The 17,319-nt window shown below is 33.7% G+C and overlaps 1 protein-coding gene across 3 annotated transcripts in view; it reads right to left on the reverse strand.

The window, feature by feature from the left end:
* Positions 1-298: 298 nt before the first annotated feature.
* Positions 299-17,319, reverse strand: part of LOC149800940 (S phase cyclin A-associated protein in the endoplasmic reticulum-like) — a 115,963-nt gene continuing 98,942 nt past the window's right edge. For all 3 annotated transcript variants that reach the window (XM_089955008.1, XM_089955007.1, XM_089955009.1), the window contains 5 exons: positions 16,178-16,415; positions 11,638-11,787; positions 10,962-11,153; positions 7,523-7,580; positions 299-5,248 (listed from right to left, as the gene is read on the reverse strand). In XM_089955008.1, coding sequence (XP_089811134.1) covers positions 5,148-5,248; positions 7,523-7,580; positions 10,962-11,153; positions 11,638-11,787; positions 16,178-16,415 — 739 coding nt within the window. In that variant the 3' untranslated portion in view covers positions 299-5,147. The remainder of the gene's footprint in view (positions 5,249-7,522; positions 7,581-10,961; positions 11,154-11,637; positions 11,788-16,177; positions 16,416-17,319) is intronic.

Genomic DNA, 17,319 nt, shown 5'->3' on the forward strand with positions numbered 1-17,319 from the left:
ATTTCAAACATTATGTATGATGTATTCTACAAGTCGATGTAACAGTAAAGCATCCACATATAAAATTATTGAGAATTAACACCGACTTTTGATTAAATAAGCTATGACCATTTTCTATGCAGGCAGAAGTGTTTGATTCATGTGGTTTATGATTCTTATAGTGCAAATGTGTACTGAAACATTGAACTTTGTTCCATGCACACACACTTACACACACAATTACACACACACACACACACACACACACACAAAGCCAACTAGATAAATACAGGACCAGGAAAGAAAATACAAGACTGTCTTTTACATATTTATATTATTTAATGAACTTTCACAAAACTGACAAATGAAGCAAAACAAGAAAAAAACATAAATAAATCATTCAGTCATAATTTCAAAAAGATCTTAGGACATCCAATTCACACTGTATTTGCTTTGATATTTATCATATATCATGTGAGATTATGTATGTGATAAATCACTTATTTAATACAAAATGTATTGTTAAAAAAAAATGAGAAAAAAAAATGAAACTGTTCAACATTTGATGACCTGTAAAAGTAGAAGAATGTCTTCATGGTACAGCTAATAGCAATTATTTATCCTTTCAGCAAGCATACATGGATGCAATATTGCCATGCCAAGGGAATATGGGCTACACTCTGATCCAAGGAAGATATGCACGTATGTATTGCTTCTTCTAGCGTGTCTAATCAAAATGGTTATGCAAAGATGTCTTAGTTCATCAGATGCTTACCTATTTGCTATTTAACTTAATGAACTGCTGCTTGATTGGTTTCCTACTTACTAGCTTGCTTGCTAAATCGCTTCTTGATCACTTGCCTGATTTCCAGCTTGCTTATCAAACTGATGAGAGAATAGTTACAAAAGTGTACATGGTAATTTCTTGAAGAAAAAAAGTCACATGTGTAAAATATAATAAACTGAGTTTAGGAATAGAATAGTAGACTTCTATCTCAAAAGCTATGAGTATAATAAATGAGCAGATAATACTGAAACTAAGATAAATAAGAACTGAAAAGACGGTTTGGGAAAGTTTCAATACAATCACACCACAAAAACTTTCAATATTATCTAACTCTTTGCAATTACAAAAATATTTAAATCTGAAGGCCATGTAAGGTTGGAAAGGGTCAATTTTCTTTTGTCCATACCAATTTGGAAAATTCTGTTATACTCTCTTTCTCAAATCCACAATAAAACATGGCAAGCATAAGGAGAGACAGATTAAAAGACAGACACAATCAAGAAGCAAGATGACAGACTAAGACTGTATAAACAGGTTGACAGGTTTAGACATGATAGATAAACAGACTGACAGGTTTAAAATATATCTTTACCTTAATGGTCCATATCAAACAATTGAAAGGTCATTCTGGGCTAAGGAAGCTCTGGCATGTGAAATAATTAATACCCACAAATTAAACCAGTCATTATTGTACAGGTGTACTGACAATTACCATCCAATTAAACAAACTAAAATTGCACACTGTGCTTTTAACTGCAAAAATTAAACCACAAACCATCTTTCATCAGGCAAGCAGCTTACCATTATTACTTCCTAAAACCAAAAATGACACGCACTGCAACATATCACTAAATATGAACTTGACGATGTCATTAAAGAACATGCACTAGAAAAAATATACTCAAGCTTATTAATGACAGACAGACAGACATAGCTGTGAATACATGAACAATAAATAACAACATCAAAGCATTTCTTTGAGATACATGAACATTTTCATTGACTGCAAAACCTTCAACATTTATTCTTACAGCACACAAAAACACACGTTAAGGTAACTTGACAAAAAGGGATAATGTAACAATAATGACACAAATCATATGGAAAGTAACTTTGTTCCCATTCAAATGTTATATTGGCCATTGTTGTACAGGACTGGGGGTGGGGGTTTTGTGTTCATTTGAAAAAACTATTGCACAGGCTTTAAAAAACTTGTGCTTTTCATTTTTTGGTTGTTCATTTTTTTAAAATTATACTAATCCAATCTTTTCACAATTCATCCAACACAAGTGATGTCATCAAATGGTAAATGAGATAAAACATGGATTAAAAATAATCCAATGTTATAAGAAAACAATTCCTACCTTCCATTGTGAAAAAAAGCCCTTTAATTATTTCTCTGGAAATGTTTTTTTTGTACTGGCTATAGAGTGAAACTGAAATTTTACATACCTTGCTGCAAAAACAAAACTAAAGAACATTTGGATCAAAAAGTGTTTGTTTTTTTTTGTGTGTAAATGATTTTAAAGTAAAAATAAGTTTAAAATATGCATCAAAATAGGCAATAAAATTGGTGAAAAACAAGAGAAAAGCTAATACTGACATGGAAAAAAAAATACAGTTAATTGAATTTTCATTATCGGTATCAAATTTCATTCTTTTTCCAAAAACAACTCTTTGCTTGATATCTGTGTTCACAGATTGGGACAGGATTTATATAGTTTCCATGGAAGGATCAATCTTTTTCATTGAGTCCTTAAATTTCTGGTTTGTAGCAACCATGAAATAAAAAAATGACAATACCCCATGAAATAATAAATTCACGGTACACTGAGAATATTTGCTCTATTCAAATGAGAACTATGAAATTATCTGGATATGATCATTGACAAAATAAAACAGAATAGCCTTTGAGCAATTACAATTTTGAAATAACATCACCTAACTATGGTCCCAATGGATTTACATTCAGAGAAGTCAAATTTACATTGGAATTATCCTTAAAGAAAATAATTTTCCATACATGAACTTGTATTTCACAAACAAAAACTGTATAAAAAAAGCATGAAAATAAACATATATAAGGTAGAATAAATTACAGGCTTATTACAGCTTAAACACGAGTATAAAAAATGAATGACACTTAAGTGCAACTGATATGATTGATCACATAGCTCTCTGCAAATATAAAACAATGCTCAAGCATAAACATTAAGACAAAATCAGAACAAGAGTCCCTAAAAGGGACTGACACTCTACTGGCTCAAAAGAATTTCCTGGAATTCAAGACTGGGCCATTTTATTTATTCCTTTTAACTGCAGAGTGATGAAACCCTCTTTGATATTTTTCAGCAATACAATGTTAAAATTAGCTGCTGTAAGGGACATACTGGATGTCAGCTTGGCACCATTTCATTTAGGACCAACAAGGCATCGTAAGAAATCTTCTTTCGGAAACTCCTTGTTGAGATAATTTTTTGTTTGTTTTGAGCAATGATAACAAGCCTTTCAAGACTGAGGCCATGGTGGTCATACTGATCAAGAGGTTGGCATCGTTTTTATTGAGTACCAACTAGACAATATAAGAAGTGTTTTGGTGAAAACACAATGTCAATATGACCAGCCATCAAGAAGTAGTGATATCAAGATTTTCCAGATGGCCATTGCGGCAGTCATGTTAGATCTTGTATTGGCACCATTTTCATTTACAAACAACTAGACATCATAAGAAGTCTTTCAGTGAAAACCCGATTCTGAAATGACCATTCAGTCAGACGAAATAGTGATAAAATTTTCAACATGACCACTAGCAGAAAGACATACTGAAATGTCCAAATGGTACTGTAATGACCAACTAGACATCATAAGAAACTGTTTAGCAAAAACATATGTTGATGTGACCATCCACCGTGGTGGGCATAAGATTGACACCATTTTCAATCTGGACTAACTAGATATCGTAAGAAGTCTTCTGGGGAAACCCTCATATTACTTTTCATTCTAAATGATTTATATCAATAACAAGATTTTCTAAGTAGCCACATCAGAAAATCAGATCAGCACCATTTCCTTTAGGAAGAACTAGATATCAAAACAAATCTTCAGGTAAAAATCCCACATCAGTACGACTTTCCAATCTGGAGTAGTACCAATACATTTTTTTTCAAGATGGCCACTGCAGTGGCCATGTTGAACATCAGATTGGCCCCATTTTTATTTAGGACCAAACAGACATCGTAAGAAGTTATTTTGATATGATCGTACATTCAGGAGAGGTAGTGATAACAAGATGGCCACTGTGGTGGCCCTACTACATGTCCGTGAGGCATCGTTTTCATTCAGGACCAACTTGATCATGGGGTGAGTCTGCATGTAAAGCTTCATGGCAACTGTCCAAGTAGTTTGGGAAAATAAGCAATAACAAATTTGTGCTAAGTGACGGACATACAACGGACAACAGACCATGGTCATAAGCTCTTCTGGTCTTTGACAAATTAAGCTAAAAACTATTTATGCAAAGCAAAGACAAGAACTTTCTTAAATGTGCAGGAGTAGGTGAGAAATTTTCTACTTTTAAATAAGTGAAAAAAGGATATATTTTTGTTAAAATATGCCTGCAACAGTGGAATGCTGGTAAATATTTCTACAGGTAACCCCAACTCAATAACCTACTAAATTTGGAAACATGAAGCAATATCTCATCAGGGCTGCATTCAATAAGAAAAACCTTCTGCACTATTAGAGTAGAAAATAGCCATCACAACACAAATTTATCAAATAGCCTATTAAGTTTAAGAACTTAACACAATATCATACAAGTCATAAAAAATTTCATAAACCTTTTATTTCCTTTAATCTGAGACAAAAATGTGGCTTGTTTACTTTATCTAAATTTAGAAAACTTAGATTTCACCCTAAACAAACAGCTCTGAATCATTTGGACTTGCTGTTTAAAGAATATAAATGATACACACAATCCACAGTCAACCCGTATGTTGGTCATAATAAAAGGTCTTTAAAATCATCATTGCTAGTAAACTTAAGTAATTATGTGGAATCATAGCTGCTTAGTTTTCTGCAACATAAATGCCCTTACTAAGCAAACATTTTTGCCTGTGTTATCATAAATAAGCTTGGAATAACTAATAGCCAAATCTTTCAATTTTTTCTTAGTTAATGCTGTTTAGTTTTACTATCAGATATACTTATAAAATCACAACTCAAGATATTAGTGCCCTTTTGTTTGAATCAGTTCAATTAGCTTCACAGTAAACATTTTTGTAAAAAATCACATTTATAAAGCCTTTTGTATTCATATATTTCTTCTAGTTATCAGCTACAAAAAAAATCTTCTATTTAAAAAGCTCCTAAAAGAGATTTTTCAGGAAATCTTGAAATATTCCTGTGCTGCTGTCCAGTGTTGTACAGGAAACCTAGATGAAAGCATCATTCTTACATCTCCTCCTTCCTTGTCTTTGTTATCTGGAAATGAAAAAGAAATCTAGTTAAAGTATGGTCTCATAGTCAGGAAATGCTTATCTTCTAAAATTCTGATCCCATTCCATTGTCCTAAGATATATTATAATCACAAAATTGTGCAGATTTTGTAATTATTTGTAATTCTACATAAACGCCAAGCTTCAATTCAACTGAGCAATTCTATGTAAAAATTTTATTTTTAAGTTTCTAGTTCGAGTTCAAATTTTGTGTTCAGGCAGTTTTGTGACTACAGAACTAGATCCCATAGGCATCAAACAGTCTTAGCACAAAAATGAACTCATGCTCCAATTGCATATTTAATTTAAAAAAATCTTCAATAACTTTGCTTCAAGTGAGGTTTTAAATGGAAACTTATGAGGTTATCTTATTATAAGTATCCCTATGTACATACAAAATTTTAAAATTCTATAAAGGGGTGAAGTATGTTTTTGAATTTTGGACATGTGAATGCGAGTTGAATTTCTGTGCTGAGACAGCTGAATGACAACAATTTATGTTTTCCTGCATATGATGCAAAGGCAACATTGGGTCAACACTGTCTGTACTGGATTTAGGTAATTATTGAGTCAATGTGACATAAAGCAGAATTATTTCTGAGTGGGATGACCTCTGATCAAATACCAAAATGAGAGCAAGGAGATTTTTTTCTTTAACTCTTTGCAACACCTGAAAATAATATCCCAGAAGCATATCTATTTTGCTATAATAACTCGTTTGTTCTGTTATTTCCCTGAGCTATTGGAAAATCTTTTTTTTAAAACCAATGATTAAGTTTCTGTCCAAAGAAAAAATGTAAAAAATAAATAGTTTCATGTTTGCATTCTCCCCAAAACGAATGTGTTCACTCTGCAATGAGTCACCAAGTTATGCCACAAATTCTACCATTATATTACTATGGAAAGATTTCAGTTCCAATGGATGTATCTCCAATGGAAAAAGTCACCTGCCTTCTTCCTACTCAACCTTCATTAGAACTTTTAATGATGGAAATAATAAATGATTACATGTTATAACTATGCCAACAGAAACAGGATTTAGCATGCATTATGTTAATATTACTGGTTACTCATAATCTCTTGCCATTTTTATTTTAAAACACAGGGGCCACCAGAAATAATTTAATTTCCATTTAATTAATTTATCTCATTAATTTATGATAATTTAAAATACTCTAATTCAAACAGACTCGTGATACTCTTGGTATACATACATCAAGCAAGAGTTACACAAAGGTTTACACAAAAGAATGTAATACTAAAATTGGGATTAATATAATCTGGTCAAGTTCATGATCGGTCTACAGATAACTTTCATTATAATATTCACTAATGTCTAGTTCATTGCATACAAGTTGTGTATATGCACCTTGTGTGCTTGATATAGATGTGACAGCTCACCTACACAATCAGGCATGGTGCATATAGAACAATATCTACTTCTGGGAGTGTGTGAGTGTGTGATATAGATTTTTAATGTAGCTTTAAAAACAATTCAGTCATATATCGCTACAATATCTGCAGTGTGGCAATTTATAGTGATGTCTAGCAATGTGGTATCATGCCACAGACATGTAGCATCATGTCCCACCCAGTAACATTATCCTGACACCAGGCCGACCAGTCCTAACACTAACCTCTTAATGCTGAGTGCCTAGTGAGGCAGCTGTCTGTACCATTTTTATAAGTCTCTGCTATGACTTGGATGGGGTTCGAACCTGGAACCTCCTGCATCCGAGGCAGATGCTCTAACCACTTGGCCACCGGAGTGGTCTTACTTCTGTGTGAACGTTGTCTAATGAATATTCAGGTGAAAGGTCAAACAGGTTACTCTAGCCGATCACAATGCTTTTGCTTTTGTTTTTATTTTCAACTAATTAATCACAATCTATAAAGCTGGAACTGATTTTTGGTTTGGAATCCAAAAACTTGCAAACCATGCAGTTGCAATACAACAAATGAATGACACAGTTTGGTAAATCGGTGTGCAATTTTATACACACCAAAGTACAGAATATTGGAAACAATAAATTGTATAGTTGTTAATCATACTCTTGCCAAGTGTAGAGTCTGGTTGAATGCAGCTAGATCCAGATGTGGCTTGTAATAATTTCATTAGAATTATATTGTAGTAATCTTTAAAATGTGTCTTTTCTGTGTATAAAATGTGTTTCAGTGGAATAGCCTTATCATATACTGTGAGGGCCTGAATAATTATGCTAAATTATCATACAGACACAATAAATGTTCAATAACATACCCTTTTTTCCTGTTGGTGCTGATGGTATTTTAATCAGCTGAGCCTCGAGTTGTTTCTCCTTGGAATGAAAAACAGAAATTTTAATACAAAAAAATATAATTCCAATTTATATTTATATTATGTTGAAAGCAACTTTTACATATAAACAAGCCCATAATAAACAAGATATTTGCTACATTTCAAAACAGATCAAATAGAAGGAAAAACTAACTTCTTGGGGGTCATGGCAAACTCCTTGTACATGTTATCTTCCCAAGACAATTATTATACCTGCCTTGATGAAGCTTATCTAAAATAAACTAAAAATTTGCCTAATTTTTCATATGGATGTGTAACCATTTAAAATTTATGCATCTATTCCATATACCATATAATAATTAAGTTTCTCGTACTCTTTCACGGTTTCTATAGCTCCATTAACTCATGTCATGGACATTTGATGGATTTTCATCACTTGTTTCAAGAATATGTTTGTTTCAGGAAATATAAACTTTTACCTAGTTCAACTGTGCTTAAATCTGTATAACTTGTACCAGGTATGTCAACATCAGTACAAGAAAAAGACACAAAACTAACAAATTCCCTGGTGATTCGAAGAAAATAAAATATATTCCAATAATGAATTCAGGAAGGTTTTGGCAAAATTCAGGTTTCTGTATAACCCAAGCACTGATCTAGATTAAATGAAGACAAAATCCACAGTTTTGAAAGTACTGTTAAAACCTAAAAATGCAATAGCTTTTCAAGGCTGTACAAACTAAGCTATTTCTCAAATTATAAAAAATAAACTTAGTTTAAAAAAAGGTATGCTTTGGCATTAACCCTGAACTACCTTGGAAAGCTATATTTTCATTTGAGATTACTAAAGAAATTTTTGTCTACAAAGCTCACCTTACAAAAACAGGGACATGATGATGAATGGAAAATTGTGTGTCTGCCTATAAATTCACAGCCTTCTTTACCCCAAGTACAAACCATCCACAAAGTTAGGTCAGGTTTGAGATGTATAATTAATTTGCTGAAACCATTTTTATTCTTTCAGCCATAGTGTCCCTGACCTATGAACTGATAGGTTTCTTCCTTATCTCAAAGTCAAGCATCCCTTAAATTTTTGTCTAGGTATGTGATGTTGAACTCATGTTGTATAGAAACCATTTATCTTCTTTCAACCATAGTAAAATCCATTTTTCTTATTTGTACCACAGCAAATTTGACCTTTGGGCTTCTGTCCCCTAAACTAATAGGTTCCTTCTTTACCCCAAGTGTAAACCAAGCACTACGTTTGGCCCAGGATTGTTATTGTTAGGAAACCATTTGTCTTTTTATCAGTTTTAGTTACCTTGACCTTTGACCCCAGGCATAGTGACCTTAACCTTTGAACACAAACTATTCCTAGTAACAGGCTACATATACATAGCCATAGGCTTTGAGGGATGAAATCCCTCCAGGCCAAAGGAAAACCCAATCATCTCCAAAAGGTGCTTATCTAAAATTCATAAAACATATTTACTGTATATATTGGGATAAGATAGACGATTTTTCTCCCTCTTCTATAACTTATGGTTATATTTGATATGTCCCAAATCTTACAGAAATGAAACATATTGTTTAGAATTTGCCACCCCTCCACCCGTCATGTCACAATAAAATAAACAGAATGTCAATTTGATAATATATTGAAACTAGCCTTGTATTGTTCTCAATTATTTATATTCATTTATTGTTCTTCATAATCAATTTATGTGCAAAAGACACAAACTTATTCAATATCCGCATTCCACATAGTCCTGTGATGTTACATATACATCCATTGTGAATATTGCTTATATTGACAAAAAACTTAGACATATTGTTCATTTATGTGAAGAGAAGTTCTATAAACAAATCATGTTTGTTTGTCCTTATGGGTTTCAATATGTTACCAAACTGAAACTGGATCAAACAAAACAAACAGACCGAGACAGAAATAACCGATTGCATTAATGTGCCAGATATTCAATGTGTTATTTCCAATAATTTCATTAGAATTATATTGTAGTAATCTTTAAATACAAAAATATTTCACAAATAAAAATTATTTTTAAATATATTCTTTGCAAATGCAAATGACATGAACTTTGCTATCATGGGTGACAAAAAGTATTCTTAAAGATGATTTATGCTATATGTTATTGTAACCTGCAGACATCAATGCCCACTTTTATCAATTATGATAACAAAGTGGCAAACCACAGAAGCTTGGGCAGTGAATAAAAACACTGGGAGAGAAGAATAAATCCATTGTTTCGGTTTACGCTATCAAATAATGGTTATTTTATTTACATCGCAAGCCAAACTTCAAAGCTGACTTTTTATTCTTTTAAGTATGCTGATTTTTTCAAATACAAAATTAGGCTGATCTAGGGAGCTGACCCTGGTTTCTTTTACTGGGATTCACAGGGATTTCACAATTAAACTGAAACAATGGAAAACTTAGGGTTCTGTAAGTGACACTTTCAGCATACATTCTGTTAAATCTATTAAAGCATATGTCATAACTGAAAAGGTGTCAGTTGTGTGGCATGATCAAAGGAAGTTTAACTGTCAACTGAATAGATGACTGATTGGTCTTAAACAAGCATCAAATTCATGGCTTGATCTAAGGATTGGGAAAACAAAGTGAGTGCTGCCATTATAAGCTAAGGGCTTTGTGCTGGCAAGTAACTAAGGAAATATTACTTGTGAATTAGACCTAGTGTACGAAAAAGACAAATTTAAATCAAAATCTTTTTCGCATCAAACACAAACAGTATACAGCAAAATACAAAATATACAAATATAAGTTTTTTCAGACTTGCATGAAAATGGAAGCAATACACTTTCTAATAAATACCTGATAGTAAACAATGTTGATGGGCACATCACTCTGCAGCAAGTAATATTTAATGTTTTTCAATTACTAAAATCCCCAAAAATGAATATACTAGTATTGTGTAATTAATATTATAATGAAAGAGATAAATGCAGTGCATACCATAATCAATATGCATTTCTGGCTGGCAGTAGCTGCATAAAAATATCTGAATTTACAGTATTCTGTACATACTGCAAAACCATATTGCACCGAGATTTACAAAATTCTGTTCTTCAAAAGTTTGCAGTTAGGAAAAATTGTGAAAATAAACACTATTTTTTAAAATATTATTTCTTTATTTTAACATAATTTAAGTTTGAGTGTATTTTGGACAGGCAAGTTTCACATAATTTCATTTTTGAATCCTTCAACTGATACCCTTTATTAATCAAAACGTGTTCCTAAATTTATGACTCAAAAAAAAGTCTGCCCCACAACACACAGTGCTCATAAACGAACGTTTGAATTAATTTATGGCGTCCCAAGATATACAGTAGATTAAATAAAATCTCAGGGTCAAGCCTGCTATGTGAAGTTGGCATTTACCTCAATAAAGTTGGAGAGAAGTGTACAGCTTAGTTCCTGCTCCAAAATGAGCCTGTTTGCCTGGTTGTTATAGCAACAGGAGATCAGTGTTGGGAAAAGAACAATTGTGAGGCGGGGGTCACTAAAGTACTGGAATGGGAGGGAACACAGTTGTTGTAGAACAGTTGGTGCCTGTCCTGACTGAATCACAACCTGAAAAATAAAATAAAGATAACAATAACTCTGCAATTCTCCTCACAAAATATAAAAGTCTGGGCTGAATTCTTTCAACAAAAATCTTAAATGGAACTTCAAAATGTCAAACAGCTCAAATGATCACAAATACGTTATCAAAATCAGACTAAATGTCTATAATTTGTCCAACATCTTAATACTTTGAAAACATTTATGCTTTCTTGAAAGTATATTTGACTGAGCTCACTATAAATGTTCTGGTATTTGGGCAAGAATGTCAACTTAATGTCTTTTGAAATGTGAAACTGTACTTCTGTTTTATGAGATTATATAACTGTCGGTGTTAAGACAGTGCAGTATGCTTGGTGAATGCATATTTAATTATTATTTATGTAATGCTCTGACATGAAGGCTATACAGGTAAAGCTGGAGAATTTTCATGGAAAACATAACTATGTGCTATGGTAAATACCCAAGACCCCAAAACATGGATTTCACTCACCTGATTGTCAGCATTCATAACAGTGAAATATCCGACACAGAGAACAACCTCATGAAGAAGTTCCTCCGATTGGTGATGGGAACAGTACCATATCAAGTAGCTTGCAATGTGACGAAACTCAAGTGACACACCTTCATCTCCAAGGGTTTTCTAAGAAAATATAAAGTTCACCTGAAGTTCATGATGGGACTATCTTTACATTTTTCTTCTTCTCCTGTTGTGCAAACATATACTAAACTACAGTCCACCCTTCAGCCTTTCCCATCTGATTAAGAAACTCCAACATAAGATCAATACAAACCTAACAAATTTAATTCTACTTGATAATCATTGTATTACATCTGTTTGTGCTGTTGCATTAAAGCAATAGCTACATAAAAGAAGCAAGATAAAATTAAAAAGACTTTAAAATTCAATATTAAGAAACCTAATAATGTTACACTTATAACGAAGCAAGAGGTTCTAGCTGACCCTAGGTCACTCACTTGGCAGATATCTGCTTCAGTAGCCAAATGCAGGAGCAGTTGGTCAAGAAATCTTGGTCAGTATAATGCTTTCCAAATAGATTTCTTCTAATAATGTTGATTTCACATATGCAGAAAACAGCTGTTTCACGGAGTCTCAAGTTGTTAGTACCATCATCCCTATCTGTAGGCACATCTGTGTCACTTTGTACGATTCTAAAAGCCCTTCATGCAAGTATGCTTTAAGTTAATTTTGGTCATATTCTGTTCAGTGGGTTTAGAAGAAACTGTTGAAAGGCTTTTCCATTTTTATTAAGAGCAGCCGTATTAGATGGCAAATTGAGAGATTCTATCAAATTAAAAGCAGTTCATGCCAGGATGCTTACTTTAAAATCTGAATTCTGTTCTGCAGTTTCTGAAAACTTGCTTAAAGATTTATATTGTTATCAATGATGGCCATATTTGATGGCAAATAAACATCTTTTGAACTTGAACACCCTTCATGCCAGAATGTTTTCTGTCAAATTTAGTCAAATTCTGAAATGTATTTAAAACAGTGTTTAACTGACGTTTTTACTCCCAGTAATAACAGCCATATATGATGGCAATTAGTCATCATTTTGTAGACAACTGAAAACCCTGTAAGACACGCTCATGTTCATTTGATGGCAATTCGTCATTATTTTGTAGACAACTGAAAACCCTATAAGCCATGCTCATGTACATTTGATGGCAATTAGTCATCATTTTGTAGACAACTGAAAACCCTATAAGCCATGATCATGTCCATTTGATGGCAATCAGTCATCATTTTGTAGACAACTGAATACCCTATAAGCCACGCTCATGTCCATTTGATGGCAATTAGTCATCATTTTGTAGACAAATGAAAACCGTATAAGCCACGCTCATGTCCATCTGATGTCAATTAGTCATCATTTTGTAGACAACTGAATACCCTATAAGCCACGCTCATGTCCATTTGATGGCAATCAGTCATCATTTTGTAGACAAATGAAAACCCTATAAGCCTTGATCATGTCCATTTGATGGCAATTAGTCATCATTTTGTAGACAACTGAATACCCTATAAGCCACGCTCATGTCCATTTGATGGCAATCAGTCATCATTTTGTAGACAAATGAAAACCCTATAAGTCTTGATCATGTCCATTTGATGGCAATTAGTCATCATTTTGTAGACAACTGAATACCCTATAAGCCACGTTCATGTCCATTTGATGGCAATCAGTCATCATTTTGTAGACAACTGAATACCCTGTAAGCCACGCTCATGTCCATTTGATGACAATTAGTCATCATTTTGTAGACAACTGAAAACCCTGTAAGCCATGCTCATGTCCATTTGATGGCAATCAGTCATCATTTTGTAGATAACTGAATACCCTATAAGCCACGCTCATGTCCATTTGATGGCAATCAGTCATCCTTTTGTAGACAACTGAATACCCTGTAAGCCACGCTCATGTCCATTTGATGACAATTAGTCATCATTTTGTAGACAACTGAAAACCCTGTAAGCCATGCTCATGTCCATTTGATGTCAATTAGTCATCATTTTGTAGACAACTGAATACCCTATAAGCCATGCTCATGTCCATTTGATGGCAAGTAGTCATCATTTTGTAGACAAATGAAAACCGTATAAGCCACGCTCATGTCCATCTGATGTCAATTAGTCATTATTTTGTAGACAACTGAATACCCTATAAGCCTTGATCATGTCCATTTGATGGCAATTAGTCATCATTTTGTAGACAACTGAATACCCTGTAAGCCATGCTCATGTCCATCTGATGTCAATTAGTCATTATTTTGTAGACAACTGAATACCCTATAAGCCTTGATCATGTCCATTTGATGGCAATCAGTCATCATTTTGTAGATAACTGAAAACCCTGTAAGCCATGATCATATCCATTTGATGGCAATTAGTCATCATTTTGTAGACAACTGAAAACCCTATAAGCCACGCTCATGTCCATTTGATGGCAATTAGTCATCATTTTGTAGACAACTGAAAACCCTATAAGCCTTGATCATGTCCATTTGATGGCAATCAGTCATCATTTTGTAGACAACTGAATACCCTATAAGCCATGATCATGTCCATTTGATGGCAATTAGTCATCATTTTGTAGACAATTGAAAACCCTATAAGCCTTGATCATGTCCATTTGATGGCAATCAGTCATCATTTTGTAGACAACTGAAAACTCTATAAGCCTTGATCATGTCCATTTTGATTAAATTCGAATGAGTTGTTTTTGCAACCTCATTTAAACATTTTTAGCAACAGTGGCCGTATCTGATGGCATATTGGCATCATTTGTATAAATCTGAAAGGTCTCCATTCAAACATGGCATATTGGCATCATTTGTATAAATCTCAAAGGTCTCCATTCAAACATGCTCTATGTCAAATGAAAAGAAGAACAGGTACCTTTCTGAAGCATAATAGGTTATGACTTCTTAGCTTTTGAACTTATCACAAGGCGTTCAGCAGATGAATTACTTCTCTACACGAGTCATATGATCAACTAAATGTTGACCCTATGACAAAACCCTTCTGTACAATGGTGTTAGTTTCAATCTGGAATCACAATTCAACCCCCTCCATGATTTCAATAGCTTTTCTTATTTTCCTCCTCAGGGTATTATTCTCTCTACCGAGTTCTCTGATGTTATCCCAATAACTAATATGCCCTGCTTACAGAAGGGTTTTATCACATGGTCAACATTTGGTTGCTCAAGTGACTCGTGTCCAAAAGTCATTCTTCTGATGAAGGCCTTGTGATAAGGGTTGAAAGCTAAGGACTGATAATCTATTATGCTACAGAAAGGTATCTGTTCTTAGATTCATTGACTTCAAATGGCTGTATTAGGTAATAATATTCATTCTAGATTTCTGTCAAATATTGTCTAATTTGTTTAGCAGTATTTAAAGAGGTCAATTCAAGTTTTTTTTAAATTTTTAGTAATGTTGGTCATATCTGATGGCAAATCAGCATAAATTGGATAAATCTGAAAGTCCTTTATGCCTGGGTGCTTTCTATCAAATTTGGTCACAATCTGTTTCACCATTTTTGGAAAAAGTATGTTTTTTGTTCCATTTTCAACAACAGCATAATGGCTGATCTGCATATTTTGTAAAAATGTCAAAGATCTAAATACAACGAAGCTGTCTGGCAAGTTCCAGTGAAATAGGCTGAATGTTCTTTTTGAGATGATACTGATAAAAGGTAATTGTTGACAAATATGTGACACACAACAGATGATGCTTGGTGGATGCAGGGACATATGATATGCTTACTTGGCCTTATGACTGAATTGGCCCTAAAACAAAAGGGTGCTCAGTACAACTCAATAAAATATTACTGTATAAAACATAAACCACTATATATACTTGCCTATAAGTCAAAACAAATTGCAAACTGCATAGACCAGCTCTGCTGTTGCATAATGGACTTAGTTTATAAGACAGTATATATGGTAACTGTTAAAAGAATTTAGCTTTAAAGAAATAATGAGACAACAAATACAAATCTTCATTCCAGATAGCCATTACAAGTTCAAACATATGGAGAAACTTTCCCTTGAGGAAGAGAATGTCAAACAAGAACAGTGTTCCTTTAATGTACATTTCTTATAAACATTTAGGTCTTCCTTTTTTAATACAAAATGTCCTTTGAGTTCAACTACTGCATATACTTGCTTAAAAGATGATACCAACAACAACCTGCACTGGCCCAGATCTGCTGTTTGCATAATGTGTCGGTAGATCTGGACCTGTGCAGTCTGTTAGGAGTAATCAGTAGAATGACCAGTTTGTTAGGTGTAGAACAAACAAAACAGACCCTGATCTGAAGGTACATGATACGACAGCTTAGGATCTTTGTTGTTTGCAGTTTGACTCAACTTATAATTGAGTATATAGGCCAAGTTTTCATTAAATCTTGATTTAGTACACATGCAAATACACTGTGTGTATGAAAGTATTTCCTACATTTTAGATACAGCCGATTGAGAGTCACCGTGAGACAACTGTGCCTTACCTGTAACATATCTATATCCAATAATGCCATGTGGTTAAGCATTCGCAAGCCTGTTGTAGCAACTCCTATTGTGTGAGCTGGGAACTCCGGTGGTGTAGCATCTCCACGACTAGGTGTCCCCGAATGCAACAACATGCCATAGAGTAGGGACACAATTCCCACTAATTCAGTAACCTCAAAAGTTGAAATCAGCTGGGTTGGATCTTCCATTTTTTTCTTCTGAAATATGCTACTTTTTCTGAAAGTGTAAATTAAAAAAATACCAATGCAGCTTTTTAACTACAGCCTCAACAAGGTTGGATAAATCTAAATGCTTTCTACATCCTAAGAAATTAGTTCCATGTGAATCTACAAAAGTGCATATATAATCTAAATGTATGTTCTTGGTCATCAAAAAAATCAAGCTTTACTTGCTCAGCACAATTTTTAAATCAGTTTTGTGCTCCAGCACAAAGCATATGTAGCCCATTACAATAATGGAGTATGAATAGATTTGTAAGCCCACCGCAGGAGAGTAAGGAATGATTGTTAAGCCAATTACAAGAGTGGAGTTATAAATGATTTTAAGCCCTTTACAGCAGTGGAGTAAGGAGTGATTGTTAAGCCCATTACAGAAGTGGAGTATGGAATGATTGTTATGCCCTTTACAGGAGTGGAGTTAAGAACGATTTTCAGCCCACTGCAGGAGTGGAGTAGGGAGTGCTTATTAATCCCACCACAGAAGAGGAATTGGGAATGATTTTAAGCCCACTACAGCAGTGGAGTAAGGAAAGATTGTACAAAGAGAGAGGAAATCACAGCAGAGAAACATTATTCAAGGAATCACATTTCTCTGAATTTTTCACTTTCAAGAAAGGGAATTTGTGGTTAGATTCTATGAAGCCATCCACAAACTATATGAAGGTACATGGCTGATAATTGATATTTTTGTCCAAAAAGATTTATCTTCCATCACTTACTGACCTTGACTTTTGATATTTTAACTCCAAAATTGATTGTATTCCTTCTTACACCAAGTGCAAATCATCCATAAAGTATGGTCCTGGTATATGATGTCAAATTAATGTCACTGTGAGGAAACAATTTTAATTCATCCAGTTAAATGACCTTGACCTTTAACATTTTGATCCTGAAATTGATAG

Source organism: Sinohyriopsis cumingii, chromosome 4 (assembly GCF_028554795.1).
Source record: "Sinohyriopsis cumingii isolate HCF-2022 chromosome 4, ASM2855479v2, whole genome shotgun sequence".
Lineage (NCBI taxonomy): Eukaryota > Metazoa > Mollusca > Bivalvia > Unionida > Unionidae > Sinohyriopsis > Sinohyriopsis cumingii.